The sequence below is a fragment of the Haliotis rufescens genome, unplaced genomic scaffold (assembly GCF_023055435.1).
Source record: "Haliotis rufescens isolate VD_foot unplaced genomic scaffold, xgHalRufe1.0.p SCAF_2, whole genome shotgun sequence".
In the NCBI taxonomy this organism is placed as follows: domain Eukaryota; kingdom Metazoa; phylum Mollusca; class Gastropoda; order Lepetellida; family Haliotidae; genus Haliotis; species Haliotis rufescens.
In genome coordinates, this window is record NW_025963890.1 from 35,007,216 (window position 1) to 35,028,113 (window position 20,898).

The window sequence follows — 20,898 nt, forward strand, 5'->3', positions numbered from 1 at the left end:
ATTGTCGGTAGGTGCCACATTGTTTGGTTTCCAGTCTGGCGTCATTGACTAGGGTGTTACCTGCACAGAATTACGTACGGGTTCGCTTGAGGTAAAAAACTAAGACTTTCGAAATACTCTACTCTTAACACCTTTGTATTCGGTAGGTCAACATAATGTAAAGTGTCAACAATAGGGGCTGGGAGATTTCTGTGTAGTTTTTATAGACACTGTTCATATTTCATCGCTCAAATTTTAGGGTCTGTGCTTCAGTGACAACTCACAAAAGAACCACTATCACGAGAATATCTCAGGTGAGGTGAGGTGAAATGGGGTTAACGTCGCGTCCAAGCTTTTTGCATTTATATAGCGACGCGCATGCACGTGTGGCTGCATGTACTAAGCGGGATTAGTGCCCATTTTATAGTGCTAGCCCACTGAGATACCATGCCGAGGTTTAACATGAATACTGGACACTGTATACTGACCAGTTCTTGTTTCAGCCCCTTGATATCGAGCGCCAGGTAGGATAACAACAAGTACCATATTTTAAGGTCTTTTCGTATGGCGCGGCCTCGGATCGAACCCCGAACCTTCAGCTCTCCGGGCGGATACTCAACCACTAGACCACGAAGGCGGTCAACATCTCATGAAGAAGGGTGTTAGTGTCAAGACGTATGTTTTGTTCAACTTAAACTTGTCTAACTTGCCTGAGATACCATATCTTGTGTGTTGAAATATTATGTTCAGGCCATCCGTTTCCTTCTATGTACTTGCGCACGTGACTGGTTCGCTGGACTTTTTTGAGTGAGTGAGTTCGTTTAACTCCGCTTTGAACATTATTTCAGTTATATCACAGCTATCAGCTTGATGCGTATACACATTTTGTGAAACCCACGAGCACGGGTATGGTGCCGACAAAGCTAGAAGCATAATCAGGGCGAACCGGGATTCGAACCCACGATCAAAGGTTTCTTGCACGTCAAAGGGTCGCAACTGCGCACAGAGAATTGCGGTCCCTGTTGCCTAAGGTGCCGCAAATTTTGCCACATCCGTACTTTTGGCCACCCCCTTTGCTGCACGAAGTATGACGAGACGATCCCGAGGCAATAGTGATGGCAGCTCGGTTCCCCCGAGAATCTGACACACTTTGAAAGGCAAGACATGTGAAAAGGTCCACATCCGGTAAAAGTCGTTTCTTAACAGTGCTGAAAAATATTCAAAATATTAGGGGCGGATGGATCGAAACAAACTATATTTTAAGAAGCCACCTCTACCATAACGCTACACCGAGTTCTGTCTCACACATGCTTAATACATCACCTTACTCTGACTGGACTATATGCCTCTGATGCTCACAACACATACCTATACAGCAGAATTGCCTTGGCCAAGTTGTTGCTGAGTAGTCCTTATTATCACAAGACAAGGGTATTGGGGACATAGTTGATCCACCATGCAACACTATGAGTCGACATGCGACGACGAACACGGATCGACAGCCTCAAGCAAGCAATACTAGGGACCACCCACCCAGCCTTGTCAGTTTTTGCCTTCTATTCCAGCCTAAGTCTGTGTCTGGTCCAAGGATCATCTCCGTCAGAGAACATCTAAATTGAAATACGTCGTAGAGCGTTTCTTGCCAAAATCCGGGCATGTGCACACCTCTTCAAGCAACAGATGGAATATTTTATAAGTCAAAATGCACTATCGGTAATATTTAAAGATATCATATCTAGTAGTCTATTTCTAACCATGTTACATTCGAGCGAGTCAGTTGTGGAGCCTAGAGAGAAAATTCATTCTCGCCGGTATTTTGACATCTCACGCCCACCAAAGGGTAAAATAGAACTTCCGCGAGGTAGGGTTATTGGGACATGTGGCCCTAATATCTGATGACAGGACCTCCGAACAAAGTAGCAATATTTCTCCTAAATCTGTCTTTGACCATGCCATTCAGAGATAGTGGTAGATCGTGGTAAAGATCCTCATCGCAGGTATGCGTCATTTGTCATATGATTAAATATTCTCAAGGTGCGCTAAGGATAAAGTTTTGATGATATAAAAGAATAAAAAAACAAATAAAGATTGAATATCCCTATACACAATGATTTGGCAACCCCTATAGGACCTCAATTACATAACGAACGGGCAGAGGCATGCAGTCATGGACACGAGGTGCACGAGGTGCACGAGGTGCTTGATGACCTGCGTGTGAATGTTTCGTGGCAGAATCGTTGCCCATCAGTATCAGAGAGCACAATATTTGCTACTGAGGATTGGAACAACTTAATGTACTTATGCCCTCTCAGCGTCAAAGAAGTTGTTTGACGACCGAAAAATTAGACAGATGCATAGGCATGCTTGAAACTGTCTCTACACAACGTCACGTTGTAACCGTTTTGGGGGGCAGAGCATGGAATCGATACCAAACATTTGGATCACCTACCCAGCGACATGCAGGTGGTCGACAAGCGTTTCACCACACAGCGGGAAGACAGGTTTTACCTGACAGCAGCAAGACGTCATCATTTCGTGACTGCTACCACACTCTGAAATGACCTGCTACTGGCTTTGAACATCTACGAAAATCTTATTTGATGGACAAGTATCAGTCAGCATACAGAGTCTCGCACAGTACTGAGACGGCTCTTCACTGTGTACTGAACAACATAAAGACGTTAGCCGACTCTGGAGACATTGCTATGTTAGTCCTCGGCAATGCTCCTACTGAAGAGCGAAACAATCTTCCCCTTGGCAACCATCCTGACACGTTTTGGGAGCTGACGGGTGATCTGACTGATTATTGGTCACACGTTGTTTGTTGGCATTGTGTGGCACACGACAACGGAGTTTTGTTCATTAAACATGTCTTCACGTAATACTTTCTTTGGCTATTTCAACAGATGCACACGGTTTGACGTATTACCTTTTAAAGCGGTGATCGTCAGCAAACTTTGAGTAGTATATGTAGGTCTACTATAGGGCGGTGGAAAGATTCACCAAGGTGATGCTAATAGGTCCACAACGAGCCGGTGCAGACAAAGTGAGTGAGTCAATGTAGCTCTTTGAAAAGTAATTCATTTATATCAAACCGTGTCAGCTTAGTGTGGGAGAAAAGCTTGAAGTGACACGGCTCTTAAATGTTTGCCACGTTGGTGACCACTAGCACGAGTACTAACAACCTAAGGGTCATATTCAATACGTTCTTGCATTCGAACCCACGATCAGTGGATCCTGCTATGACCAAGGGACGCAACTTTGAACAGCAAACTGCGGCTCCAAATGTTACTGAGCCATAAAGCCTTCAACAAGGAGTAAGGAGTCGCATATGATGTGGAGTAGACGTAGATTCAACAAGATAAAGTGCATGAGAATGATGAGATACAGTGTTCGGGGAGTATTGTTGGCGTATGTGTGTTGGGGTGGGGTGTGTGTGTTATTTTGGCGTCTGTGGGTGTCGGAGGAGTAATGTTGATATCTGTGTGGGGGGAGTAATGTTGGCGTCTGTGGGTGTCGGGGGAGTAATGTTGATATCTGTGTTGGGGAGTAATGTTGGCGTCTGTGAGTAGGGGAGTAATGTTGCTATCTGTGTGAGGGGGTAATGTTGGCGTCTGTGGGTGTCGGGGGAGTAATGTTGATATCTGTGTTGGGGAGTAATGTTGGCGTCTGAGTGGGGGAGTAATGTTGATATCTGTGTGGGGGAGTAATGTTGGCGTCTGTGAGTGGGGGAGTAATGTTGATATCTGTGTGAGGGAGTAATGTTGGCGTCTATGAGTGGGGGGAGTAATGTTGGCGTCTGAGTGGGGGAGTTATGTTGATATCTGTGTGAGGGAGTAATGTTGGCGTCTATGAGTGGGGGAGTAATGTTGATATCTGTGTTGGGGAGTAATGTTGGCGTCTGTGAGTGGGGGAGTAATGTTGATATCTGTGTGAGGGAGTAATATTGGCGTCTATGAGTGGGGGAGTAATGTTGATATCTGTGTGAGGGAGTAATGTTGGCGTCTATGAGTGGGGGAGTAATGTTGATATCTTTGTGGGGGAGTAATGTTGGCGTCTGTGAGTGGGGCAGTAATGTTGATATCTGTGTGGGGGGAGTAATGTTGGCGTCTGTGAGTGGGGGAGTAATGTTGATATCTGTGTGGGGGGAGTAATGTTGGCGTCTGTGAGTGGGGCAGTAATGTTGATATCTGTGTGGGGGGAGTAATGTTGATATCTGTGTTGGGGAGTAATGTTGACGTCTGTGAGTGGGGGAGTAATGTTGATATCTGTGTTGGGGAGTAATGTTGGCGTCTGTGAGTGGGGGAGTAATGTTGCTATCTGTGTGAGGGAGTAATGTTGGCGTCTATGAGTGGGGGAGTAATGTTGATATCTGTGTGGGGGAAGTAATGTTGGCGTCTGTGAGTGGGGGAGTAATAATGTTGGCGTCTTTGTGTGTTTGGGGGAGTAATTTTGGCGTCTGTGGGTGTCGGGGGAGTAATGTTGTCATCTGTGTGTGTTGGGGGAATATTGTTGGCGTCTGTGTGTTGGGGGTAATGTTGGCGTCTGTGTGTTGGGGGTAATGTTGGCGTCTGTGTGTTTGGGGGTAATGTTAGCGTCTGTGTGTTGGGGGTAATGTTAGCGTCTGTGTGTCGGGGAGGTAATGTTGGCGTCTGTGTGTTGGGGGAGTAATTTTGGCGTCTGTGTGTTGGGGGTAATGTTGGCGTCTGTGTGTCGGTGAGGTAATGTTGGCGTCTGTGTGTCGGGGAGGTAATGTTGGCGTCTGTGTGTTGGGGGAGTAATTTTGGCGTCTGTGGGTGTCGGGGGAGTAATGTTGTCATCTATGTGTGTTGGGGGAATATTGTTGGCGTCTGTGTGTTTGGGGTAATGTTGGCGTCTGTGTGTTGGGAGTAATGTTGGCGTCTGTGTGTTTTGGGGGAGTAATGTTAAGTGTCATTGTATTTACGACCGCTTCCGTGGTCAGTGGGATAGAGTGTCTGCCCGGAGAGCGGAAAATCGGTGATTCGATCCCCGGACACTTCATTCCAAAAGACGTTTTAGGCTGGTATTTGTTGTTACCCTGCTTAATAGCACCAAGGGCCTAAACATGCACTCGTCGGCTCACTTTACTGTGTCTGAGTTAGATATTCTTGTTAAACTGCGACATTGTATCTCAGTGGGCTAACGCAATAAAACCGCCGGGGAGTCCGCCATTAGTCTGGACTAGTATAAGCAGCTACACACACACGCACACGTGTACATGCACGTCGCTATATAAGTGCAATAACGTTAAACCTCATCGCGCCTTTTTGTAGTTACCGTTTCCCCAAGACAGACGCAGAGACAGTGGGACTACTGAAGTATTTTACTGCAGCTTCTCCGAGTCTTATTCTGACAACTTGCGGTGACCTCTCTTCTCACCATGTTTATGCGATTTGGAGCAGATTTACAGGGCTTTTTAAATGTCTCAGGTTAAGTCAGAACTAGCTTTCTGCAGAGGTTTAACAAACATATGCACACGTTAAGCTCCGTGTTGGTAGTTTTATTACAACTTTAAATAGAAAGCGTTTAAAGATTCTTTATTGTCGTAAAAATGACATGTCAGGATACATTTTCATATTTTATATAACACGGCCCTAGATGTTATTAACTTTCAGGTGTTGTCTTCGTAATATACAAACCCAACCACCACCTCCCTCAAAATCCTTTTTCGGTTTCGCCTATCCTAGGTTGTAAAAGATTATCTCAAATAACAACAAAAATTATTCCACAGATGTGTTCATTGTGTAAATTGTGCACAAAGTGTCTTGAAGTTTAAGGCCGACAGAATACGTTTAACTAAAGCCGCATACATGGCAACAAGTTTTGCAAGAAAAACAAAACAATCTGAAATATCTTCGTTTTTTATATAAATAAATCCAACATACCAACTAAGAATTTCAATTTTAAAATCTGCTTTCCAAGAATTCACAATGTGTAAATTTGATGTTAATACAGAATAACGCGTATGTGGTGACAAATGAAAGGGCTTACAATGCTACCTAGCTTAATTATGACACTGTATTATATTTTCTAAAGAGTTAACACATAGACTTAAATCAACATTTTGGAGTGAGTTTAAATTTAACGTCGCATCGGCATTATTTCAGCCTTACAGCGACCAGCATTTTGGAGACTCCATACCAAATAATCTCAAATGACGCTTGAAGCTTTTTTGTTTTGTGTGTGTGTGTGTGTGTGTGTGTGTGTGTTGTTGTTTGTTGTTGTTGTTTGTTTGTTTGTTTTAATTTGTTTTTGTTTTTGTTTTGGGTGTGTGTGTATGGATTGGACGTTCGTTTTGTCATTAGGCTGGGGTGGGGTTGGGTGTGGTGTGGTGGGGAGGTGGGGGGAGAGGTATATTCTGTTTACTTTCTAAGACAAGCCATTGTCCGTAATACCACAAACTATCGGGGTGTAATATATATTAAATCAATATGTGTCAAAGTCATGTTATATTTATTGAAGCACTCTTGAAATACTTTGCAACCATGTGGAGATTGCCCTATCCAAAACATGACCTCGCTAATCCTGGGTCACGCGCGTATTAATAGGAAATAACTAAATTCATGGTTAAACAAATAAACACGTAATGGAATTTACATGATATTAATGAAACAGTACAGTTATACCATTTCCATGCATTTAATATCTATTTGAGATGAAGTTCCAAATATATCGACACGTGTCAAGAGAACATGTTTTCTTGGCGTAGTCTGACAACTGCGTGAACAGTCTGACAGTATGCCGCTGTCACTCAGTTAATCGGGTGTCGTGTTTCTCTAGCTATGGCGTAACCATGAAAATAACAACAGCAGTAAGGGCGATTTTCTTGATTTTCATGCAAAAGTTACCTTTTCCTCTCTAAAAGTCCTTCATATTTATACTTGTGAACTCTTTGTAATTGCAGTTGCTGCGCTCTAAAGCGACGGGGCCGCTACCTTCTCTGGAGTACTTGGACTTATCACAACTCGGGTTGGGTATGTAAACAAACTTCCCACATGTTTCTCGCCTCTAGCTACCGTGAATTTTATAATAATTTGAGTAGTGTTTGTTGACTATGGTTGTTACACAAAAAATGAAGACGATTAAAAGTATTTCCAAACATTCTAAACTAGATCTAACTGTTATAATCCAGGATCTGACACTCTGAAAAAACATAATTCTATTTTAATTTGTTCAGTTTCAATTTTGACATTTTGACATTTGTGAATGATTAATTTCATTTCTGGTAGGTCGTATTTAAGTTTTTTAAGCATCTCCGTAATTAGTTTGAAATGGTAATTTGTTTTGTTAGGTAGCTGACAAAATAGTTGTCAATGAACCTGAACAATTATATTGTATATAGATCTAGATCTACATACTGTACAGTTAGTGCTATTACTCATGTTTCATATCAACATCTAGGTAGCTGTAACATACCAACACAAATGTGACTATGACATGTTTAATTTTAGATTTTTTTAGGTTTAATTAATTCAAATATGAAAAGACTTGAGAAGTGTTGGTATTCAAAGGGGTAAGACTTCTGCCAATATCCTACCCCCTCAAAAGTATATATATTTAAAAAGATTGCAATATGACAATATATTTATTTAACTTTTGGAGGGGGGATACAGGCGGAAGCTTTCCTTCAAATGTATTCAGAGTACAATGTGACTTATTACATCTCGTTATAAATGCAGTTATTTGTTTGTCCAAATGAGGAACCTCATAAAAAATAATATTTAAGTAATGTATTTTATTTAGTGTTTCTCATGAGGGAGGATTTGAGGACTTTTTGTTTCTTTGTTTCTTTGGTATGTTACAATAAAACTAAACTTTGCTTTAATGAACCATGTGACCTCATTTGGCTACGCCCATGCAGATCAAAAGGAAAAAAAAAATGGACTTTAGTAAAAAAAATAATTTGAGTTTGGGGACATGATAAACAAGAATTTTGTTTCAATATGTTTAATTTGAATTGAAGCCTCAAGTACATCTTGATCTTCTTTCCTAAGTTTGAAATTTCCTTCCACAGTATCCATCGAGAAACTGAGTAGTTGCCCCAAGCTCCAGACACTCAAGCTAAGAGGAAATAATATTTGTGAAGTTTCTAACTTGGAGTGTTGTACTCATTTGTGGCATTTGGACTTCAGTAATAACAAGGTATGTATTCAGTGATGAAATCCTGTGTTTATCTGAAATATTAATTGATGCTTCATTCAAGTGAAATAACATTATTTCACTCGAAAGAAGTAACCCTTTTGTCACAAACTATTCTCTGTTCGTCTCATTTACTGTATGGTTAAGATAATACATAAGAAATAAAGAACAGTCTTTTTTCTTTTGTCTAAGTACATATTTATCTCGTCTTGTGACCAAAAAAGTCATGGCTGTACCACACATTTAACGTTATGCTTGTGAAGATGTCCAATATTTCTGATCTTTCAAAGAGAAAAAAACTTTTGACAAGAAAATCCATATCTCCTATTATATTATGTATTATATATATTTTTTCAATTGTTTGTTAAAAAACAAAGGGTTTTTATTTTTTAAAGTCATGTTTAATTGTTATATGAAAAATAAGACATACAAATCATGAAAATTGTCCATTAGAACAGCTAAACATATTTGCCCCACTAAATTTTTCAAACTAGAAATATAAAAGTGCTGTTTGAATGAAAATGTGCTCCTTTCAGAAATATTTTGTTTGTAAGGATATAACCTCAGATTAACCCTAAGGTTTTTTTAATTTGTTTATCCCCCTGACAGCTTCACCAAGAGAATCCTGACTTTAACAGTTCATAATATTTTTTATCTATTTTGTTTTTAGTAATTTTATAATAAGATACAGTATAAGAAAACTGACTTGAACCCAAGTTGTCTGTTTTACAAGTGTCCACTCACCTCACTGGCCCATTTAATATTTTAGTCAACTTGCCTAAGGCACCATGATATTTATCAAGTTTAACTTTTTAACTACACATTCCCTCATTTATTTTGATTTGTTTTTTAAAAATTGTATACCATAGCAAAGCAACCCTAATTCATTTACATGCAGCACCAATAATCATGATCATGATGTCGGGGGGTGGGGTCGGTAGCCTGGTGGTTAACATGGTTAAAGCATTCCCTCATTACTCAGAAGAAGAAGACCCAGGTTCGATTCCCCACATGGGTACAATGTGTGAAGCCCATTTCTTGTGTCCCTTGCCATGATGTCTGGAATATTGCTTAAAGCGGCGTAAAACCATATTCACTCACTCACCAATGATCATGATGTTAATAATTTTGTTACACCATAATACCCATACTTCTGTACAGGGAAAGCTTGTTTTGTGGGTATGCTTATTTCCCCATATACTGGTTCCTGGAAGTACATGTGTATGTGTCGCGGAACATTTATGTAGAGACAGTCTTGTCACAGACCATTCTCATGAAGCTGTTGCTGCTCGTTTTCAGTTGGGGATAGTTCAATCTCATTAAAATCCAATCTTAGTTCTTGCTACCGCTAAACAAAGATCTGGGGACATACTATTACGGGTCACGTCAGAACGACATTTCATCCGAGCAATCACTGAGTTAAGTGACAGTCAGAAAGTGATTTCTAATCATGGAACCTCGAAACATTTAACAGGGAGTATTCTGAACGACAGATACAGGCTTTACGACTGAATGCATACAATCTCAGCCATCTATTAGCCATTTCAGTATGTTCTTTTGTTCAGTTTTCAAAATTTTAATTGAGAATTTGTCAGAATATGTTTTGAAGCGGAATAGCCAGTTTGAAACTAGTGACATAAAGCATGATAAAGCTGCCTTCTGATTGGCTAATCTCGACCTCTTGTCTGTCATTCCACTGGTCGTTCAAAGTTGGCAAAAGGCCTGTCTGACGTGCCCCTTGTAATCAGATGTCCTCCGATCTTTGTTTATCAGTAGCGAGAACTAAGATCTGATTTTAAGGAGATTGGATATAGTTAAGTATGGAGCCATCTTTTCTTTTATTAACCATCCTTTTAGACACAGGACAATGAAATTATATATTCTGGATTATATTTCCTTGTCGGCATTAACAATTAGTACTGGGATGAAAATAATCAGAATGATGATCTTACACCTTTAACATGTTTTGGTTTGAAGGACAGCCATTGACAACGGTAACTCATTTTCAACTTCATATCAGCTGGCGTCTTTAATCTTATCTTTGAGTGTCTTCCCAAAAGGAATAGGGAGATTTATTGTATTTTCTTGTCATGTGGAGTTCCCCTTGTGATTAGGAAAAGTTGACACAAGATATCAGAGTACTTCCATCAACTAGCCATAGCAGTATAATGTAATCCTGTTTGTAACTGGCCTGGGGTGCAGGCATGGTGGACATGGCAGACTGTTGATGGAGGGGTTTACAATAACTTGTTGAACAGTTGTTGAATATCCAAGTTTTTCAAACGCAAGTTAGAATTTAATACAAGAGTAAGGACTTTCAATTTTTAAACTTATCCTATCTCACATAATGCATTTTCTCATTCTTCTTTTGATGCTAAGTGAAAACGTGCCTAAACAAAGGTTTCCAGCTTCTAAAAAACATTGTTTGATAGGCATTACTTTGAAGTTGACGAATGACAAAGTAGACACAATTTATGGATAACGACTTCTTTAATTACTGAATTAAAGAAGTTGTTACAGTATTTATAGTAGTTGTTATCCATAAATTGTATCTGCTTTCTAAAAAACAATTAACTTGAACTCACCAGCATCACCAGGGGCACTTCCCATCAATCTGGGTCATGCACGCTTTTTATGCCTGTCGACCTACAATCCGTGAACTCGTGATTTCCCCAACTTAATGGTTCTTATTGTCTTGGTATTATTTGGTGTCTGGCCATCATGGTTCTTTATTTACAGTTTCAAATTTTCTCTAAACTAACAAATCTCAACATGCTTCAACTTTGCTTCAATGACCCCAGCAATGATGCCTCTAAAGCAGTTTATGGAATTCGGGTCCAAATGTTATACATGTATATATTCATGGTTGCAGCATGTTTGTGCAGACATCATGACATTATATGTTTGTGCAGACATCATGACATTATATGTTTGTGCAGACATCAAGACATAATATGTTTGTACAGATATCATGACATTATATGTTTGTGCAGACATCATGACATTATATGTTTGTGCAGACATCATGACATTATATGTTTATGCAGACATCATGACATTATATGTTTGTACAGACATCATGACATATGTTTGTGCAGACATCATGACATTATATGTTTGTATGGACATCGAGACATGATATGTTTGTACAGATATCATGACATTATATGTTTGTGCAGACATCATGACATTATATGTTTGTGCAGACATCAAGACATTATATGTTTGTGCAGACATCATGACATTATATGTTTATGCAGACATCATGACATTATATGTTTGTGCAGACATGACATTATATGTTTGTACAGATATAATGACATCATATGTTTTCTGCAGACATCAAGACATTATATGTTTGTGCAGACATCAAGACATTATATGTTTGTACAGACATCATGACATTATATGTTTGTACAGACATCATGACATTATATGTTTATGCAGACATCATGACATTATATGTTTGTACAGACATCATGACATTATATGTTTGTGCAGACATCATGACATTATATGTTTGTACAGACATCATGACATTATATGTTTATGCAGACATCATGATATTATATGTTTGTGCAGACATCATGACATTATATGTTTGTGCAGACATCATGACATTATTTGTTTGTACGGATATCATGACATTATATGTTTGTGCAGACATCAAGACATTATATGTTTGTACAGACATCAAGACATTATATGTTTGTACAGACATCATGACATTATATGTTTATGCAGACATCATGACATTATATGTTTGTACAGACATCATGACATTATATGTTTGTGCAGACATCAAGACATTATATGTTTGTGCAGACATCAAGACATTATATGTTTGTGCAGACATCATGACATTATATGTTTGTACAGACATCATGACATTATATGTTTGTGCAGACATCAAGACATTATATGTTTGTACAGACATCATGACATTATATGTTTATGCAGACATCATGATATTATATGTTTGTGCAGACATCATGACATTATATGTTTGTGCAGACATCATGACATTATTTGTTTGTACGGATATCATGACATTATATGTTTGTGCAGACATCAAGACGTTATATGTTTGTACAGACATCATTACATTATATGTTTGTACAGACATCATGACATTATATGTTTATGCAGACATCATGACATTATATGTTTGTGCAGACATCATGACATTATATGTTTGTACAGATATAATGACATCATATGTTTGTGCAGACATCAAGACATTATATGTTTGTGCAGACATCAAGACATTATATGTTTGTACAGACATCATGACATTATATGTTTGTACAGACATCATGACATTATATGTTTGTACAGACATCATGACATTATATGTTTATGCAGACATCATGACATTATATGTTTGTACAGACATCATGACATTATATGTTTGTGCAGACATCAAGACATTATATGTTTGTACAGACATCATGACATTATATGTTTATGCAAACATCATGACATTATATGTTTGTGCAGACATCATGACATTATATGTTTGTGCAGACATCATGACATTATTTGTTTGTACGGATATCATGACATTATATGTTTGTGCAGACATCAAGACATTATATGTTTGTACAGACATCATTACATTATATGTTTGTACAGACATCATGACATTATATGTTTATGCAGACATCATGACATTTTATGTTTATGCAGACATCATGACATTATATGTTTGTGCAGACATCAAGACATTATACGTTTGTACAGACATCATGACATTATATGTTTGTGCAGACATCATGACATTAAATGTTTGTGCAGACATCATGACATTGTATGTTTGTGCAGACATCAAGACATTATATGTTTGTACAGACATCATGACATTATATGTTTGTGCACATATCATGACATCGTAGGTTTGTGTTTATATTATGACATCATGATTGATTGCATGCCACAAAAATTGTCCCTGTTTTCACTTTGAGTAACCTTACCGTCTGGTTGCTGGCAAAAAATACATCTAAACATACTAAACATTGCTAAATGTTACACAAAATAATTCCACCGTTAGTACGTTTTTGTAGGATATGAACTCAAAATGATAATTTTGTTACATGTGTCACTTGCAGGCTAAGAGAATTTTAGAGGTTGAAAGTTTGTGTTGATACCTTGACCTGTGGTCTCACAATCTTATGAAAGTCCACTCACTCTCGCCTTAATTCAATGTACAACCCCAGGAATGACTCCCTAATGAGTTTATTATAATATTTTGGTGTAAACAAAATCGTACAATGAATACTCTCTCTTTTTTGACACAGTCATAGATGTTAAATATCACTGTTCAATAAACATGTAATCGCTAAATAATAAATGTAATAAACCATCTGAAGTTCATTGCATAGCTATTAACATGGCTACAGTTCTGTTGGTTGTAGTGGCCAACCTTTACACATACCTTAACTATGTTTGCTAAGTACAGTACACTGTTGTCAATATGAAATGTGTGACGAAACAAATCCTCAGTTAATCCTGAGCCTGACTTGAGGCTATGTTATGTACAGTACTACCCTGGGTGTTTTGGGGGTGCTGACTTGTGGCTGTGTTATGTACAAGTACCGGTACTACCCTGGGTGTGGGGGCTGACTTGAGGCTGTGTTATATACAAGTACCGGTACTACCCTGGGTGTGGGGGCTGACTTGAGGCTGTGTTATATACAAGTACCGATACTACCCTGGGTGTGGGGGCTGACTTGAGGCTGTGTTATGTACAGTACTACCCTGGGTGTGGGGGCTGACTTGTGGCTGTGTTATATACAAGTACCGGTACTACACTGGGTGTGGGGGCTGACTTGAGGCTGTGTTGTGTACAGTACTACCCTGGGTGTGGGGGCTGATAGTTTCTACAGATGTCTGTGTGGCAGTGTTATCTGTTAAAAAATCTGTAAGCCAACACAGAAATATATCTTAAAGGACAATATTAACAACATTGAAAATATGTTCTTTAGTATTTTAGCGTAAGCCAGTACTGAAGATGATTAAAAAACAGATGAGCTAAATGTCTAAAACCAGAGTGTCAAGAGCAACAATAGCTCAAGGAATGTAGCTTGTAAAGTATTATGCCCAAAATATATCATAACGGTTATAGCAGATTACCGTTTCAAGCCAGGCTGACTCGGGGGACAATAGGGCTGGCGGGGTATTATGTGCTTATCTCCATGTCTGAGGGCATGCATTACCCACGAGCCAGCAGATTGAGTTTGTCGACAGGCCACTACAATAATATTTTATCAGAATCAATTCGCGTGTGATATTATTGTGTGGAAACTATTATCATGCTTATACCACTACAACAATTTGCCTAAGTGACTCTAAGTCAGTTGATGTATTGTGTTAAGTCCCGTTAAAGTAATAGTTACTTCACGTTTGATTTTCTTTAATTTGCAATTATATTTTTGTGTGTAATTGTGTGATTTTAGAGATAGCGTTATGTGTTAGTTACTTTCTTGTTTCATGAATGATCCTTTCCTAAAGTTCGCAAAATTGAAAACAATTAAATTAAGACTATTGTGTTATTAGAAATAGTTTTTCAACATAATATTGTTTGTCTTAATGTTTAACATTGTTAAATGTTAATTTCAACAGTTTTATTTAAGAAATTCACTGATAATATTTTCTCTTTTCCTACCTTGCTTCCTACCTCTCAGCACATTCAACAAAGACAAAATTATAAACTTGTCTGGCCTTGGTGTTTCTTAATTGTCTCTTAATACAAATCAGCTGCAATACATGTTGCATAAAATACAGTTTATCTTATCCTTTCTTGAGAATGGTGAGAATGTTGAGGTAAGACATGGGGTAAAAAATTAAAGATGTACCAGTAATATGAATTTTGTTTTAAATGTTGAATGTGTAACTGTAAATAAACAAGAATTCTAAGCTCAGACCTAGAAAAACCTCTTTATGACAGAAAGCCAATATTGAGCCAAAATCAGTTAACATGCAAGCCATTGATCTGTACAGTAGGCTGTCATTGACTATATAAACATCAATACACTCTGTCTCCCGATACCTGATCAGAACAGGAAAGACAAATATCAATACATGTGTGATTATTACAGTTTATACCTTGAAAGTAGGCTGATTATCATTAAAGTATTAATATGATTATGATAAACAAGTAAACACATTCCTTGAAATTTCCTAAAGGTTATTAATAAACCCAAAGTTTATTGTTTACTTTAAGATATGTTCTGTGCACTCTCTATGGTATCATTAAGCAATATTTTGATGTTATATTTGTTAGTTGATATTTTCATTCTCCAGCTGATTTGCCCTATGTATGTGTAGGTAATGGTAGTACAAGATCATGAACATTTACTGAGAAATACAACGTCTCAGTTGAGATTTCCTACAAAAGTTCATGAAAAATCATCCTCTTTCAGCACTTTAGCCATGTTTTTGTGGTACGTCATGTTTTATGTCCTAAACTTGCAAATGATGGAAGAAAATTATGGCTTTGTTACTGAGAGTTATCATATGAATGTTTGTCATTACTTGTAATAAAATCTAGCGATCTGATTGGCTAGTCATCGTCTTGCGAAAACCCACACAAGGCGTTCATTCGGCCTGTACAGACATAACGTGTTTATGTGATGTCATCTGCTTGTCTGTCCCACTGGCAGTTACAAGGCAGATCTGATATTATCACACAAACTTACCTCCCCAGAAAAAAAACCTTGTGAACAGTAATCATACATTTTTTCATTTGTCAGTAGCAGGGTGTACAGAATTTTATGAGCTGAAAGTTCTTGTACCCCATCGACCTTCGATCTCGAGGTGTACAGGCTTATTCGACTCGTAAACTCCTGTATTGACACAAATAACTCATAATCAATTTCAGACACATTTCTGTAACATTAAAATTTGCCATTTGACCTATAAGGGCCTTTACCATACCCTGTCCTTTACAGTAAGTGTCATGTTCATTTGTTTATTCTTGGTACCCCCTACATACAAGCATTGCTGTAGCCATCAATACCACCACACTGGAGTATCGATGTGCTCTAGTGATGTTTCAACTTGTCTTTGGGCAGTGCATGAAACACTAGGAATCGGCCCCCTGCAAGTTTTATCACTAGACCCAAGTCTTGTAAAATTCTTTCTGTCTCAGCTGACAATATTCCATTAGAATGTGCTAATGATAATCAGCTGATAATGCCAAAGACAAGTTTGGGAAAGTAAACTCAGAACATAACAGTCTGGCATCACAATTGTTGGTGCACATCAGTGATTTAAGTGGATGTGCTAACATGGTAAATAAACATTAAGAAGCGTCAATGTACAAGTAATGAGTATTTAGATGAAATATATTCCTCATCAAAATACAAAGATAAACATAAAACATGAAGAACATGAGCTATGTCATCTTCCCAAGGCAAGAGAGTTGACTGACAATAAATGTCCAGTTTCCACCCTTCCCGAACTAGGCTGGAATTCCGGAGTTACATTTTGGCTGGGTACCGCAAACTGACAGATATATTGCAAATCTTTTCCTATTTTTAATCAAGATGCTCCATATTACAATACAGATTTTGATTATCAATCAGACTGGACACCGCCATTTTGTTTGAAGCAAATGCAAGTGATATGAGAGGTGAAATCTGATTGGTCAATAGCAGGGACTTAAAACGGACATTTACTTGTAGTAGTCAGTAGTGGCGCTATGATCAAGCCTGGAAATTCCAGGCTAGTTCGGTAAAGATGAAAACTGGATTTTTATTGTCAGTTTACACCCTTGTCCTGGGAAGATGAAGTTATGTAGAGATCATGTATGTTTCCAGCACCGACCTTGCACCTTTAAAACAACATATTGCAATAAGCATGATAAGGAAAACTGGATGCTATTATCTAAATTATACAAATATGTATTACCAATAATTGGAAGCAAACTGTTTAATGTTGTTGGGTGTCCTTGGCCATCCTGCTCTATGTGAAGAGGAAGGCATTTGTTTTCTATTTCTTTCAGAGAAAGAACATAACTGATCTGGGCTGTCTATCAAGCACAAATGAAATAAGTGATGTGGGGGGTTTTAGAGGGAGCGGGTAGATTACGTTGTAGTTGCCCTATGATATACGATTCCTCAAAAAGCATTTGGTCCAAGTAACTTGAACATAATGATATGTGAATACTGACTGTCCCCTCTAGATCCAATGCCTGGATGGGCTGTCAAGGTTTCTGGCTGTTGGGACTCTCATCCTGTCCAGCAACAACCTCACGTGGAAGGAACTGGTCAAAATACGACATCTTCATATCCTCAACCTCAGTCTCCATGGCAACCCACACCTGGAAAAAGATCCCTATTGTAAGTATCAGAATATTTTGAATGATTTTCCCTTTTTTCAGTTTGAAATTATTGAGAAATAATGTACACAGTGGAGACAGTGATCAGTTGTCTCTGGTGTGTCTGGGAAACTCATTTCATCCAAATCCAAATCAGTGACCCAGTGGCAGATTAAGCACCACAATTGTGGTGCAGAGTTGTGCCCCTTAGATGTGCCAGGATGTGCTGTTCCTGGGTTCTAATTGTTTTCCAGTGATGATGGTCATTTTATAGCTGGACTGACATATAATAACTTACATTGATCTCACTAACTCTTAACTCCCATGCTTTCTGGCTTGCTAGAACTGTGGAAACCATTTAAAGGATCTCTGATGTTCTTTTTGCATTTGCTTTTGCACATGGCATACCGTGACATGCCTGACAGTGTTTGTTTGACATACCGTACCATCTAAAATGTCATGACATATCTGACAGTGTTGGCTCAGCACTTGAAATGTCATGACGGACCAGACAGTGTTTGCTGACAAAGCTGGTTGAATCATTCCTCTGTGTATGGAGTGTATGTACTGCAAGTCTCCCTGTAAATGTGTTGGCACCTCTGTGTTATGTGGGTCTGTCGTAGATCAGTGACTATAGCCATGAACTTCAAGTCAGCATTACCAAGGGAGTGTTAGGGATTTTGTAATGGATAGACTGACTATTGTAGCTGCAGTAGCATTCATAGTGTGTAATACAAACCATGCCAGTATGATATTGTGGCAGCTACACAATGAAATATCAGTCTGTATTGATCAGTGTCTGGGTAGTGGTAGAAACTAGTCTATATTAGTCACTAGCCCCCGTGATGTCATATGTCAACAACAAAAATAGTGTTTAAATACTGTATTTTTTACTGGTATTATTCTTTTAGTATTTCAACCATTAAACATTAGGTTTGGGGACTGATAAACATGACAGTGGCAGATCCAGAGGGAGAGTTCTTGGGGTGGCCATCCCCTTGTTAACAGCTCATGACATTTTGTATGCTCATTTTCTACCATGATAACATGTTGATTTGGTTGTTAAAGTACAATTATTAATAAATGGTCCAAGTGGAACCCCCTTTTTAAAATCCTGACAAGGTCACTGTTGGTATTGAAATTAACCGAGTCCTGAGGTCTTTGATGTTTATTTCACCATAACATTCTAATCTCGGAACCCCCTTAATATATTTTTGTTGAAGTTATGTAATTTGCCAATGATATTTTGGCTTTCTTTCTCAATTCAAACACTGACATGCCTGGTATTTACAGCATGTCAATTTCCATGTGACAGTAAGCATGGTCAGGCAACACTTTTATTTATTCTTTTGAATCACAGATTCAACAGACTGGAGCGAAAGACACACTTCGAAAATTAAATAGAAATAGTTTAAACTTATTTTTTATTTCCTAACTTTGAATAAATATATATAAAATAAAAAGATTCAACAAAAGTCCTATACGATGTAAGTATTAACTTTTGAAGAGTAATTGCTCCAAATCCATTGTATCTTGTCTCTGAAGAAACGAATGCCTACACAGAAGAAAATACAGGTCATGGTAAAAATAGTAACAACTGCTCTGACAACACTATTAGCATTTACTTTTCCCCATTAAAGCAGTCAACCCAAACAAGTTCATGCCAAGTAGAATATAAATATAAAATTATGTTTATTTCAACGGACCAAAGAAAATTGGGTAGCAAAAATCACCGAACAGCAGGCTGAAAAAGTGATGTTTGATTTTGAAGTTGAATTGTGTTTTTCTAATCCTTCAGAAATGGAGCCATTGGTTTGTCCAAAAAATCAACATCTATGACAATAACTTCAATTACACTGGAGCCATTGTAAGGTCAATCTTAGAGACCATTGCGACAGTAACCCTATATTGAATATGTTTATTGTGTTGTATGTGCATTCCTAGCTTATCTGCTTCATGTTATGTTCCATACAGTAAACATATACTTAATCACAGGAAGTATTGTTGACATGTCCTGAATAAGTTGTATATTCCTTATCATGTTTTACCTGTATGATATACCAGAGATCTGTGAGTGATCACCCAGCCCGCTGTGACTAATTACAGGTAGTGTCTTCCTCGATTGCTCGATGTACATATCTCATCAGTAGCAGGTCAATATCACCCGTCAATCATCCAATAATCACGTCTTTGATCAGCAAATCTCCCCACCTCGTCATAGGTCACTTGTACACTGTAATTGTCTCGCTTGATCGTGCATTTCTGGGTACATGTTGGTGTCTATAGCTTGTCAATAGCACCGTGATAACATGCGTTGTTGGCTACAGCATTGTACAGCTGACATGTATTGCATGTCGGTTCAGATTGGTAGTCTATGTGGCTTCTTGTACTTTCTTGTACTAAGTAGGCTTGCACTGGTCCCAGCTTTTGAAAATTGGTGTCTTTGAAAGAAATGTAGATGAAATCTAATAAGTATTTTTTTTATTGATGGTTATGGCATGTTTGAGGTTGATTATTTAGCAGGTATAGTGGTAGTTGAAGGGTGATTAACTTATTTGGTAGCTTTTTGATATTTCATTAATTAAGATAGAACTTTACATAATTCCCTTTATCCATTTCATCTGCAGTCATATAGTTCAGTCAAGTCTTACAAAGACATGATGAAATCGGCAAGTTACCGTCATGAGGAATGATGTCCTCAACACAATAAGAAGCTCCTTCCATGTGGGGTTTCCAGGTTAGACTACGTCCGGGGCAACCCGGCTCTGTTGTAACTAAACGGATCCGGTGGTTAGGCTTAGTGACTTGGTTGATTGTATGTCACAATACCCCGACAACATGGAGCATTGCTTACAGTTTAAATCACTAGTTTGTCTTTATTTATTGTCCGCAGACATGTTGTCGTTGGAATATTGCTGAGTATGCCATTAACAAATGGCCCATCACCTGAACTGTTGTCATTAAGTACAAATGTAGACAAAACTGTATACATAGATTTGCGTTATGTTTGTCCTCTATGAAAGGAATATCACATTCAGTTATTAGCAGAACTATTAACATGTAACTTACATCCCAACCAGCTTGCTACAGCACCCACCCCAGTGTAGCCCAAGTACCCCGCAGACATGGATTCTGGCTGTTGTAGTCCGCTACTGCACTCAGTCATGTACAGGATACCATGATATAGCTAGAAATACTGCTGACTTTGGCATAAAACAACTCAATCACTCACCCACTCACTCAATCATGTAGTTTCACTCACTCACCCGTCCAAATCCCACTCACTCACCCATCCCAATCCCATTCTTTCACCCATCCAAATCCCACTCACTCACCCATCCCAATCCCACTCACTCACCCTTCACAACCCTGCTCACTCATCCCAATCCCACTCACTCACCCTTCACAACCCTGCTCACTCATCCCAATCCCACTCACTC

General features: G+C 38.5%; 1 protein-coding gene across 4 annotated transcripts in view; it reads left to right on the forward strand.

Annotated features, from left to right (window-relative positions):
* The first annotated feature begins 6,721 nt into the window (after positions 1 to 6,721).
* Positions 6,722 to 20,898, forward strand: part of LOC124113053 — an 83,600-nt gene continuing 69,423 nt past the window's right edge. For all 4 annotated transcript variants that reach the window (XM_048399849.1, XM_048399850.1, XM_048399851.1 and 1 more), the window contains exons 1-4: positions 6,722 to 6,811; positions 6,905 to 6,974; positions 8,015 to 8,142; positions 17,324 to 17,480. In XM_048399849.1, coding sequence (XP_048255806.1) covers positions 6,794 to 6,811; positions 6,905 to 6,974; positions 8,015 to 8,142; positions 17,324 to 17,480 — 373 coding nt within the window. In that variant the 5' untranslated portion in view covers positions 6,722 to 6,793. The remainder of the gene's footprint in view (positions 6,812 to 6,904; positions 6,975 to 8,014; positions 8,143 to 17,323; positions 17,481 to 20,898) is intronic.